Raw genomic sequence first — 13,775 nt, forward strand, 5'->3', positions numbered from 1 at the left:
CATTTTGATGTTCGATGTGCTGCCATACCTAGCCCAGATGTCTTCTGTGTTCTCTTTTCGACTCATCGTTAACATTTTTCCTTTACACCACTATGATTCATACTCTGGGATAGAGTTGAAGTTGAGTTATCACCATTTATGTCAATTATTAAGGATTTCATAACCTGAGTCAAAATTTTGATAATGGCATTAAAACACTATAAAAACCAACAGTCAAAAGCTATGTGATCATGTGGTGAGACTGAGAATCACATTGGTTTGTGGTCCCTGTGAAGTTATAGATGTCTGTTCTGGAGGGGTCTGCACACACACACACACACACACACACACACACACACACACACACATTCCTCTCACCCAACAGCTTTCCCACAATGCAATTCGAAACAGAGTCAAAGAAATAACACACCTCGGTAAAAATCAATTTCACGTATAATTTTCTCTTCTCTATTGAGGTTGACTGTGAAGTGGCTCATGATCTCATAACCCTGTTCAACTTTCTCCATCTGAAATGCCTTGGATGCTTCCGCGATCCTGCAGCAAAGACACTTGTCACTTTCTGCCACTGTTTAATGTCTGATAGCCTTGGGTAAAAATGAAAAATGTGAAAGTACTCACTTTTGTAACAGGGTCTTGGCATTCTGCAAAAGCAAGAAAGATAAGCTTACTTGGCTTGTTTTCATGAAGTTGGTGAGATTTAACCTCTCCACTTGTGACTCAGAATCTCCTAGCTGGACTTCCAAATGCCACCCCCTCTACTTAAACAACACCAAATAGATGACCTTTTAGTTACTAACATAGGTTTTTAAATGACATGTGAATAAAATACTGAAAATGTGGTCAGAGTTAGCTCTCAGCACCCACCATATGGGTCTGTGTCCTTGGTGCCAAAAAAGCATTACCTGCAGAAACACGGCCATTTCCGGCTCATCCATGAACTGGATTCCCGACTCCACCAACTTTGATACGTTCTCCAAGTGATCAGAATACTTTCTGATGAGGGCTCGGACGTGCTCCAGTTTCTCCTCCTGTGTTCGGGTGATGGCTTGGGTCATTTCAGTCTTCCTCTCTTCCAGGATGCCGTAGAGGTAATCAAACTTCTCACACAGGTCTTGTTTCTGCTTTCGGCAGCATTCCTGTTTGTTGGGTTAGCCAGCGTTAGAAATGGTCTGTGAGAAAGTCTAGTGGAAAAATCGCCTGGACATTTTAGGAGACAAGAGCATCTACCTCTGGAAGATTTGTAGGTTTTTTTCCCTTTTCAGCTGTCTCTGTAGGTACAGACACTGTGGTAGAGCTTTGAAAGCCTCATTTTTAACAGTTTGATATTTAGGTAGACAACTAATATTCAATCATATTGGCTAAATGAGTCAATGATCTCTCTCTCTCTCTCTCTCGGTCCCTCCTGTGTGTGCATGTTCATATCCACGTGTGTGGACATATGTGTTCCAATGCATGTGTAAGTATGTGTACATATGTGTGGAAACCAGAGATCGAGGCTTTGTGGGTTTTTTTTTTCAATTTCTGTCCACCGTATTTTTAAGGCAGTGTCTCTGCCTCTTCAGTGTTGGGGTTACAGGTCACTTTGCTGTGCCTGATTGTTTTGTGTGAGTCCTGCAAGAGTCCAGAGATGCAAAACTGAATAAAACATAGTTCCTGTTCTTCAGTAGCTTACAGTTTACCAAAGGGAACTGAGAACTAATAGTGTGATGTAATAGAAGAGTCTGAACAAAGGAAACATGCTAGAGATTCATAGCACGTCTTCAAGCAGCACAGATGTAGAACATTAACTCAACCCTTAGTATAGACCGGATGGATATTCAGAGGAACCAAAAGTGTTGGCTCAGGGATGACTTTCTAGAAGTGGTAACAGACAAGGGTCATAGTGAGGTCAAGTGAGGTCATGGTGAGGTCAGAGTAAGGAATGAAGGTGGGGAAGGAGGAGACAGAATTTAGAGTGGTGTGTCAAAGTAATTAGACAAAGGGCCCTCTTAGACATTATGGGGCTTGCCAAAGTTGCATGAATTTTCAGCTCCTTCGCTCCAAATCTGGACTGTTACCACAGTTAGGGAACTGAAACCTGCTACTAGCTTTCCAGTCAAGCCGTCTCTTACTATAGCACCTTTCATCCAAAGCTTACAGGCAACCACGTGCCCAGTGTGGTCCTGAAACTTGTCTCTCTGATATTTAGAAGTGCCACTGCTTACCAGGAATGTAGGACTGTGGCCAGCTTGTCCCTGTGGGAATTGTGCCCCAGGAACACAAACAGTGCCTGGTAGACTGAGATGCGACCTGATAGAATGCCTGCCTTTTAGCAGTTTTCTTCTCTGTCACTTCATAGATGGGAGAGCACTCCAGTGTACGACAGTGGAGGCTGAATCATTTGTAATGAGAGCCTAGTATAGTTTCTCAAACCAAATAAAGAGTACAACCCTTCCTTCAATCAAATATACGTAGTTGGTGGTTTAAATAAAACAACTAATTGCATTTGTGTTATTTTCAACTATGAATATTCTTTCATTCTATTTTGGCTTTTAAGTCATTTTCACAGACTGGACTTTAATCACACTTTTCTCATTTTAACAGCGATGCTCATTCATTTACACCTGACAGTACGGGAAGTACTACTACATGTTTGATCTATGCTCTAACTGTAGTTATTATATCACTGATGCTTTGGAAAGTTCTTATAATTGTACTGGGCCCACAATAAGGATGATGTCACTATTCTTCCAATATAGTCAAACCCCTTAACTTGACTCCTTCAGTGATGTGATCTTGAAACTGTGTGGATGTTAGACGTAACCTGCTACAGATGAATCACTCCCATGGAAACGAAAACTCAACAGACATGTCACGTTAAAGGACTTTCTACCATCCATTCTTGGTGCCTGGCCTGGAGCTGAGAACTCTGAACTCATACGTTGTTGTCTCCTAGCTGCGGCCATTGTTGTAAGCAGCTTGACAGAATTTACAAAGAGTGAGGAAACCACAGGGAGAGACACCACATTCTCTCTCATCCTTGGATCCCGGTTTTGAATCTGTAGGTTTTGTATGTCTAATTGGAAATGTCTGTAGAGGCTAGGAAGTCTAAAAGGCCCATGAGAGGAGAAGGGGGCTTAACAGGGGAGAGGATAATAGAGCATGTATGGAGGAGAAGAGGGGTACTGGGAATGGTAAGGTTTAGGCTTAAGGATGGGGAATGGGGGATGGGGTGGGAGTTGGGAAAAACATTAACAGAAACTCGGGGTGTGTGGAAAAACTTATGGAAACCACTGCTTTGTCAGTTAAATTTAAAATATAATCAAAACTGAGTCTAGGCAGAAGTATCCTAATGGGTGGCTAATGCTGCTCTTAGAAGTAGGATCATAGCTTATTAAATAAAAATCCTCATGCCACGTGTGGTACACCCCTCTATGTATTGTCAGGGAGGCCTCAGAGGCTCCTAAGACAATTCAGGCCAATGCCATTGCTCTTGATCGCCCACCAGAGCTAGATGGTAAGATCCTGTTGCTAAAGATATCATACGCTTGGGGTGCAGGACATAATCAAGCTATAACTGAGCTGGAACCTCCCTCCCTGCTGGGTAGTTTTTATAGGTGCTGTGAACGCTGTTGGGAAAGAAAGGCCATCAGCATCCTTACCCATTGGTGGACCCTGCATGCTATGGTTGACCTGGAAGGCAATAGTGGTGCTATTGAGAATAACCAACCATTTTCTTGTTAGATTTTAAGGGAACTTATGACTGGTCCTGTAAACCTGGTCTAAGGGTCATGTCCGGGGAGGGCACAGGACCCAGGTGGAAATCTACTATTCTATTATTGTTTACAGAATGGGCATGTTGTCCAACTGCCATCTACATCTGCATGTTCACATCTATAGATTAGATTGTACCGGGCAATAGTTCGAGCAGGTACTCATAACAAGTCAAATTGCTGAGAATCCGTGATGATTGATTGCCGGGCCCTAAATGGGACATCAATATCACCTCCCTCCCTCAAGGCTCAAGGGACATTGCAGAGGAGGAGGGGACAGAAAGAACGTAAGAGTCAGAGGGTGGGATGAACACTAGAAAACGCTGTGTTCTGGACAAGGCGTGGCCATTGCTCTCCTTAACTCATAGACGCTGTGGTTACTTGTCAAGACCTGCACAAGACTGGGCTGCCAACATCCCTGTATGGGGAAGAGGGTGCGTGAGTTCTCACCCCTAGCTTCAGAGCAGTTGGCAGTTAATGGTTGCTGGAGGTGAGGGTCAATTTTTTTTTTTTATAAATAGCCCCATACCTAGTTCATGCAAGTAACCTAACTAGATATATTCATATAAGAACAGAAAGTCAGAGAAGGTGTTGGGAAGAAGAAAACATCCAGAGAGAGTGATATGGGGAGGCAGATATCAGAATACATTATATGCATGTATGAAACTGTTAAAGAATAAAGTTTTTTTTTGAGACAAGTTTTCTCTATACAGCCCTGCCTGTCCTGGAACTTGCTGTTTAGACCAGGCTAGCCTCGAACTCACAGAGACCCACCTGCCTCTGGACTGCTGGGATTAAAGGCATGTGCCACCATGCTCAGTCCAAATAATAAAAAACTTAAAACTTACACAAAATGCGCCAGGCGGTGGTGGCACATGCCTTTAATTCCAGCACTTGGGAGGCAGAGGCAGGCGGATCTTTGTGAATTCGAGGCCAGCCTGGTCCACAAAGCGAGATCCAGGGAAGGTGCAAAGCTACACAGAGAAACCCTGTCTCGAAAAACCAAAAAAAAAAATGTTTATGAACTGAACATAGGCCATTTATCAGATCTACCATGCTGAAGGAAGGCTTTAAAAGGCAAAACTCTCAAAATGTTTTAGATGAATATCCCTTAGTTCATTGTTTCAATAAAATTAACATCTAACAGGCATCACACAACCCAAAACCCTGCCATAATTTCTCAGTGTTCAGGAAATGATGAATATAAAATTCATAATAAATGATAAATGCAAAACAAAATGATTACATTTTTTTAATTTCTAACAGAAAAGAGCCATGTTCTCTTGCTTGTTTGGCCTTTAAGATAATTCTCTGCAGACTGTGATATGAGACAGATCTGCCCTGAAATGTGGAAATCCAGCCTTTTCCTCTGGAGTCCTAAGATTGATAAATTATGGTTTTCAGGTAAACCCGATGGTTCACGTGGGAAATGCTCTGGAATAACAAGCCTCACTTAGCTGTTCTGTCCCCTCTGACTTGGTGCCTTTCTATCTTTCTCAGGAACAAGATCTCAAGAATGCTGTCAACAATTAATGAACACCTCTGGCTATTGAGGTGCTTAGTTTAATTAAGCAGCAGGCATGTGCTCCCCAATAAAATAAAGAGTCAATCATTTTGAATCCAATCCTTCCAGTGTCTCTGTAAATATGAACCTGTGATACTTTCAATGGTGACCGTGTAGTAACCTGAAAAGTAGAAGGGGGAAAAATGTAGACTTCGTGGGCAAAATACAGATTTCTTTGCATCTATGTGTCTGCAGATAGGAAACTTTGAAGGGCAGTTATTACCTGAAAAAGCATGATCACCACTGTATTTCTGTCTTCTCCACAAAACCTTATTCTCTTCAGAGATTTCTCCATGCTTTTTAATCACAGTACTTTATCTATTTCAATAAATAGACTAAGGCCAATTTCCCATCCTTCCTCTCCTGCTTCTGTAGGTAGTAATTGAATTGAGATACTTAGTTCGTGAAATAAACTATATAAGCTTATTTTTCATATAGCTTCCATTTTTTTCTTTTTGGTGTCTCTGGTTTCTATGCTCTGTGTGTGTGTGTGTGTGTGTGTGTGTGTGTGTGAGAGAGAGAGAGAGAGAGAGAGAGAGAGAGAGAGAGAGAGAGAGAGAGAGAGCGCTTACACCTTGCACCTGCATGTGTGTGCTTAGCCAGTGAACTAACTCACTTCAAATGCACTAGCCACTGTCCTCTGATGTAGTAGACAGGTGCCTACTGATGACAAGCCCCTGGCTGCAGGGTGACTCTTCTCCTGTGTCTGCCAGAACTGTTATATTCTGGCTTCTTAGAAGAATAAATTAAAGTTGCCTATAATACTTTAATAAAAGTATAATTCACCCCACTGCCAAGGAGAACCAAGCATGTATGCAATAAAGGAGGTGTTATTTCATAAAGGGAAGAATATCCTGTGCACATTGACATGGTAAGATGCAGACAGGTAGAATATGTGTTTCTAACCAAGGTTGAAACCTCAAAGAAAAGAAAAGCAAATCAGGTACTCAGCTATTCCCATAGAAGTAGGTAGGTTGTCTTCAATATTGACCTAAAGCCATTAACTGACTGTAGCCTTTAAAGAAATGCCAAGATGGAGAGGCTGTTTTTAGCCATCTTTATAATTAGTAACAACAATACAAAACAAGATGTACAGGGCTGTGGAGATGGCTCGGTGGGGAAAATGCCCCACAAGCATAAAGACAAGGGTTTGTGTGCCCAGAACGCAGCAAAAGCTGGGCAGGCATGCCGGCCCATCTGTAATCCCAGTGTGGGAAGCAGAGACAAGGACTCCCTGGAGAATTTAAGCTTGTCAGACTAAGCAGAATGATGAACTCTGGGCTCAGTGAGAGACCTTGCCTCAGTATACAAGGTAGAACAATTGCTGAAGATAACTGATAATTGATCTCAGCCCTCTACATATACATGTTCACACATACACCCCCACACATAAGAACACACAAACACACCCATGTAAACTACACACATAAGCATATCACACACACACACATACAATTGCTTTAAAAGGACATGCAATTGCAAAAAGCTTTGTATGGAAGAATAATAGAATGATTATGCTAATGGGCCAGCAAGCCCAAGAACATACGTGTCCCTGCATCCCCTGGTGCTATGATCACTAGCATGTACAGCCGTTCCAGGATTTTCTTCCATAGGTTCTGACTATCAAACTTGGGTCTTCAGGCTTGCATGACATACCCTTTACCAAATGAGCTGTCTCCCTGTCCTTAATGGTTGGATTTTTATTGGTTCGTTTTTCCTTCCTAGGTACTTACTTTTCTACAAAATTAACATTACACATTTGATTAACTATCTAAATCATCTACTAGAATAAACATTTGCCCAAATTCAGTACTGTTGTGGAATATTAGTTTAAGATGTGTTACATTTGTTTATGCTGTGGAATATTTGTTTAATGATACAAAGATGTGTTGCATTCTTTCATGTGGCATCTGTTTAACTCTGTAAAGCTGTGTTACTTTGCCTGTTTAAAACACCTGATTGGTCTAATAAAGATCTGAATGGCCAATAGCAAGGCAGGGGAAAGGATAGGTGGGTCGGCCAGGCAGAAAGAATAAATAAGAGGAGAAATCTAGGCTTGATAAAAGAAGAGTGAGAAATGAGGAGAGGAGAAAAGGAGAAGAGGATGCCGGGGGGGGGGGGGGCAGCCACCAGCCACACAGCCAGCCACAGAGGAAGAAGGAAAGAGAGATATAGCATAAAGAAAGGCAAAAAGCCCAGAGGCAAAACATAGTTAAAGGGAAATGGGATAATTTAAATTAAGTTAGAAAAGTTGCCAAGAAACATGCCAAGCTAAGGCCGGGCATTCATAAGGTAGAATAAGTCTGCATGTATTTATTTGGGAGCTAGGTGGCAGGTCTCCCAAAGAATTAAAAAAAAATATTTAGGACATAGTTCTCCCCCAGCATTATGTGAACACAATGAAACATTCAATAAACTCTTGGAATGTGGGGGTTTGGAAGATGATCAAATGATTTGCACGTATAAATATTTGACTCCATTCAAAAGCTTCCATTTTATCCTGTCCCAGGGAAATAAATACTTAAATGTATATTCCAAATCTCTACTTGGTCTACTCCTCGAAAAGAAACACTGAACACAACTATTCAAAGTTATGGAACCCACTTAATCTCTGGACAATTTTTAAAAGATGATGTGTATAGTAGTGACAGTCCAGATTGGATAATTGATGAAGTCTCTGACTCTACAGCTCCAAGACTCTGTGACTTAGAAATGTAGAGATATTTCTGATGTCCTTCAGGCTACAACATTCCTCTCTCCATTCCCAGCCAGTTTCAGAGTGTCATGTACAGAAGTAAGATAAAACGTCAGACCCAGTTTAGGCATGAGCCATAGGCACAACAGGGAAATTCTAAAGTGATTATGACTGCTGCTTTCGCCATGTAAGGGGCATAGCTCTGTGTCCAAAATAGCCCGAAGATAAAGCCTCAGCCTGGCCACTTGTCGCTGAGCACCTGTGACTCTACCACCCATTCGTCTCCTCCACATTCCTCCAGCATTCATCTGGACACACTTGTGCAGAAATACGACTGTATGTGAGATTCAGTACTTCAAAAGCCCCATTCCGCTCTCCCCCCAAAAAGAAATAGAAAAACAGACATCAAGTTAGTAAAACTGAGCAAAGAACCATCTTAAGGAGTGAGGTCAGTAAGCCCAAGTATTCATTTGCAAGGCTCCAGTTGTAAACGCTTGGAGAAGTCCTGTGAACACAGACTAGAATGTTTCTAGTTAAGGAACAAATTGGACCTTTGGGCACAGGCTAGGCTTCAGCCCCTGCCCTCTCGGCCTGGGCCCTTGCTCATCAAAACAACTCTGTACTGGCCAGGGTTCTGGGGTCTCCCAGCTGATGCTCACATGTGAGGATAGTGAAGTGATGTGTGGCATTTAAATAATGCTTGCTGTTGATAGCCTTGGCATCGGAGCTTTTCTGGGCCAATCCAGACCATTTAAATTCCTCTTGGGTAAACGCTGTGAAGCCTGAGGGCAGGTGGGTGCAGGTTCAGGAAAGCCATGTGGCTCCCTGAGTATATGTGTAGTTCACTATACTCTGCAGAAGACAGTGTGCACCCCAGAGGTGTTCATTCTCCCTTCCTCGGCAGTATTTGGGGTTCTCACAAGAATAGAATGAATGCTGACTTCCCGTTCACTTGCCATTTTCACTCTGGAGGGAGCTGCTCAATTTTGCCATTTTGACTAAGCAGGGCCCTGATAATCTTACACCATTGACAACGGTTTCCAGTCAATCAACTGATGGTTCACTCGTATCGCCAGACAAGTGTGCGTGCTCCATGCTGATTCAGGGAAGGCATGACATAATAGTAAGCTCCTTGAATGTGCCTCTTACCCCCTTTTATCATCGCAGCAATGTGAAACAGGGCTATCAGCCCACTGTAAAGCTGAGGAAGTTGAAGGACAAAGAATTTAAGTTGTTCCTTCATCCACCACCCTGTAGGAGTTAGAGGTGAACAAGGTGGATGTTTGCCTGACCTCAGGCCTTTTGAAGCAGAGCACAGGAATCATAGTTAAAGATCTCCATGTGGCTCTGAGGCAGCCCCTCCATCTCCACATGAAACACCCAAACTGACAAGAAAGAGCCAAGCTTATCCACACCACATCTGCTCATTCCCGCCTGGTGTTACCACATCATCTGCTCACTCCCTCCTGGTGATACCACATCTGCTCACTCCTGCCTGGTGTTACTAGCTATAAAAATATCGACTCACTTTACAAAGGTAGGAAATGCAGGAATACGTAAGTAAGGCATTGAAAATCGCCAGACATGATGGCTTGTGTCTCTAATACCAGCAATCAGGAGGCTGAGAAAGGACATAAAAACCATGAGTTCAAGGCCAGCCTGGGCTAGAGGGAGAACCTGTCACAAACAAATGAACAACAAAACCCCCAATCCCAGTTGTGCTGTTTAAAGATCCTAGCACTTTAGCATTTCCCTCCCATGAAAGTACTGATTAGATATGAATGTAGACATTCAAAATGGTCGGGTATGATTCTGTATATCCTACATAATATGCAGAACCCTATGCTCATGGTGCTTTTTTTTAAAAAAAAAAATCTTATTTCCCAATAAGCCCAATGTCTGAAATAAACATGTGAACGTGAGTAGATTAATTTTTCCTCAAAGAACTGGGGTTGGACTCAGCATCTTTATGTGCTAGAAATCACTCTTTATCCTTTTTTATTTTTATTTTATTTTATTTTATTTTTATATACGTTAGTCTAGAAATTCTAATCCCCCTGCCTCACCCTCCCGAGTAGCTGGAATTTTAGATGTCCATCACCAAGCCTGGTGTGAATAGGAGCACTTTAAAGATGACCAATAGCTTAATGACTCAGAAGAAGTGATAGCATACCTTTCCAGGACTTTGTGGAAACACTTGTACGAGTGTACCATGCTGGATGGTGACATTACCAGTAAGGAAGGAGTGATGACCCTGACCTCGTGCTCTCCATACTGTCCCTAACTAAACCCTTTCTGCTGAATTAGCTTTAAACCTGTACTTTCTTGGCTTGTTCTCAAGTGTAACTAGAGACCGTTGCTTCCTGCTGAGACTCTGGCTAGCCTCGGTGACAGATGCCCCTTGTCCTTCCCAAACACAGCCAAGTCAAGTTGTTTCCCTTGCCCAAGACTTCAGTGGCCCACAGGACTTTCCACACATCTTTTGATGTCTTTATCCCAGACAGGAAGCCAACCTCTCCACAAAGACATCTCTGGGGAGGCTTCACAGTCCCAGGAGGTGGCCAGAGACAGCCTCACTCAACACAAGCAACAGGCTATTTATAAACACCAGACCCAACGGAGCCCCGTATTGGAGTGCTGATTCATGGCCAGTGACTGACTGGTCTTCACTGTAAGTAAGTAAAGAGAAAACAGTTTATATTGCCCATTTCTGAATCTCTTAGGCTCTTACCAAGAGAAAATATTTCTTCTGTAAGTGAATCTCCATGTACCAAAGGTCTTTTCAGTAATATGAATGTGGAGAAGAAAGGAAATCGATTTTAGTGATGTGTAAATCTAAGACGGGAAATGATAGCTAATGAAGTCTTGAAGCCATCCCCTAGGACCTGGCCTTCGATTTGTAATAATAGATTTTTGCCTTGGCAATAGGAAAGTAATGAGACCACACACTTCATGCCTGTAAGCTCTGCAGAATAAGGGAGATTGTCCCCTTTCATGCTTACAGGAACATGGATGGATCTTAAAAACATAATGCTTGGTTCAAAACACAAAGAAGCTATAATGCAGTAGCAATTGTAAAATTAAAAGGTATGCATACCATGGTGGTTTGCATGAGAGTGACCCCATACGCTCATATATTTGAATGCTTGGTCCCTAGTTGGTGGAACTGTTTTGACAAAAATTAGGAGGTGTGGCCTTGTTGGGGGAGGAGTGTCATTGGGGATAGGCTTTGAAGTTTCAAAAGCCCACATCAGGCCCAGTCTCTCTCTCTTTCTCTGTCTCTCTCTATTTGTCTCTGTGTCTCTCTTTCTCTCTCTTTCTGTCTCTGCCTCTGTCTCTCTCTCTCCCCCTGCTTCCAACTTACAGACAAGATGTAGGCTCTCAGCTACTACTGTCGCGCCATACCTGCCTGCTGCCATGCCTACCCACAATGATCGTCATGGACTCAACCTCTGAATCTGTAAGCAAGCCCCCAGTTAAATGCTGTCTTTTATAAGTTGTTTTGGTCATGGTGTGTCTTACATTAAAAAACAATACAAGAGCCGGGTGGTCGTGGCACACGCCTGTAATCCCAGCACTCAGGAGGCAGAGGCAGGTGGATCTCTGTGAGTTTGAGGCCAGGCTGGTCTACAGAGCGAGATCCAGGACAGGCTCCAAAGCTACAGAGAAACCCTGTCTCAAAAAACCAAAAAAAAAAAAAAGGAAAAAAAACCCCAATACATATTTTATGTGAATGGACACACAGAGACCATCCAACATGTTAGATCTCATATCTTGAGGAAAGGGGGACAAGAGGAAATAATAGTTTATAAGAGGGGCCTTGCACACAACAACGAGAACAGTGTACCGGAAGCTGAGTGGTTAATACCCCAGCCTGTTAGCCACAGCTGGGGAGACTTTCTCCTCCTCAGGGTCCCCTATGATGGCTGTTATGAGAGCCCAGGTGTGCAGGTGACAGCTTCACAAGACTTCCTGAAGCACCATCAGCATTTCTGAAGGCTGTCCAGGCTTCCGCCTAGAAATCTTATTAAATAGTAGCAATAGTGCTCACTTCCATTGCTGGCAACTGACTTGTCTTGTTGCTAATCTTTCAGAAGGAGTTGACTGAGGAAGGACACACACATAATAACTGCCTGAGCAGTTATATACTATAGTAAACGTCTACCTCACCAAACTGTGAGGTAAGTTCTCTGAAGTGCCAGGAAGTGTTTCAGAGACACACTAGGAAGGAGGCCATTCTCTAAGGAAAGAATGGAACATTGGGATGGGACTTTTAGTGTGTCACTGAGACAACCACTGGACCCTAGGAGTATTAGGATTGGTTTTGCGTCCCTGTGAGTCAGCTGACTTACCTCGATTGTTTTACAGGTGTCCTCCAGCTGGCTGATCACTCCCTGGACTCGGTCGTTGCTTCCCACAAGTATGGCAATGCCGTCACTGAGTTCTGACTAATGAAGAGAAAACAGGACTTGAGATATTAGGGGTTTCCTGGCCATGGATGATCATGAGCTGGTCACACCATGCTTCCCACAAGTATGGCAATGCCATCCCTGAGTTCTGACTAATGAAGAGAAAACAGGACTGAAGATGTTAGGGCTTTCCTAGCCATGGATGATCATGAGCTGGTCACACCACTATCCTCCGGGGTAGGGGTGGATTTAATCCCTAAGGAGTAAACAAGCCCACAAACAAGCCGGTGGGTTTCTCCTGAGACATGTTCTTACTGTGGGTGAAGAAGAGGAGACTGCTGGTGAGCTCCATCTCCCGTTTAGGCTGGTGGGGTTGCTCAGTGATGCCACTCTGGCCCCAGAAAACAAGTCTGAGGGTGAAGGTGGCCAAGGAAAGCCAGAATGTTCTGTCATTATTAATTTAGGTGTGAGTTAAGTCACTGTAAGAGGTAGATGTGGGTGTAGCCTCCTTATATAAAACCCAGGAAATGTGATTAATCCCATCTAAAGACTGAGGTGGGGGCTAATCATGGGAAACCTTGGAGCCTCTTGATTTTGCAAGCAAACTTTGGCTTTGTGTGGGACAAGGTTCCATAGTTTTCATCACATTATTGCTGAAGACCTGGATTCTGTTGAAAACGTGAAGAACGCCCAATTATAAGCCATCAATAGTAGTACATTGAAGCTGGAGAATTCTGAACATTGTTCATAAGTGGAACAATGTGAAGGACTCATAGAGATGTGACAAGGGAGCTCAAAATGAATTGTCCAGTGCGGCTCAGGGCTAATTTTACTTGAGCAATAAATGCAGTAAATATTTATCTATCGGGAATGTGTATATTTCAATCCTATTCTGCTAATACAGTGCAGATACATACAAATGTTCACCAGGCTGTCACACAAACTTGAAACTGTCACATGAGGCTGGCTTTAGTGGAGCTATTACAACCTTAGAATTTCTATGTTCTTTTAGCCCAAGAAGTAATGTTCTCTTCCTAATTACCCTCCTCCCAAATTGGACGGGGGCCACAAGGAGTGCTGAGTGGAGACTTGGGAAATCTAGCTCTAATCTCCCTTTGGCCTGAATTTCTCCAGGTTATTGAGCAACACGTGTAACGAATTTGAATCCGAATTTTCTCATATTTAAAAGGAGAGGTCCAGTCCAAAACCCAGTAAAACTGGTTGTAAAGCATTTGAAAACTGGAGTTGAATCTACATGAGTTCGAGGCAGCCTGGCCTACAAAATGAGTTCCAGAATAACCGGGGCTACACAGAGAAACCTTGTCTTGAAACAACAACAACCAAAAAAAGAAAAA

The 13,775-nt window shown here is 42.9% G+C and overlaps 1 protein-coding gene across 3 annotated transcripts in view; it reads right to left on the minus strand.

Moving 5' to 3' along the window:
• The window catches only part of Trim55 (tripartite motif containing 55), a 44,842-nt gene that overhangs the window by 22,548 nt on the left and 8,519 nt on the right, over nucleotides 1–13,775 (minus strand). For 2 of the 3 annotated variants that reach the window (XM_059255688.1, XM_059255687.1), the window contains exons 4-7: nucleotides 12,364–12,459; nucleotides 903–1,136; nucleotides 619–641; nucleotides 410–534 (exon numbers count right to left, since the gene is read on the minus strand). In XM_059255688.1, coding sequence (XP_059111671.1) covers nucleotides 410–534; nucleotides 619–641; nucleotides 903–1,136; nucleotides 12,364–12,459 — 478 coding nt within the window. The remainder of the gene's footprint in view (nucleotides 1–409; nucleotides 535–618; nucleotides 642–902; nucleotides 1,137–12,363; nucleotides 12,460–13,775) is intronic. The other variant, XM_059255689.1, reaches the window with a different exon arrangement.

This window comes from Peromyscus eremicus, chromosome 2 (assembly GCF_949786415.1).
Source record: "Peromyscus eremicus chromosome 2, PerEre_H2_v1, whole genome shotgun sequence".
Taxonomy (NCBI): domain Eukaryota; kingdom Metazoa; phylum Chordata; class Mammalia; order Rodentia; family Cricetidae; genus Peromyscus; species Peromyscus eremicus.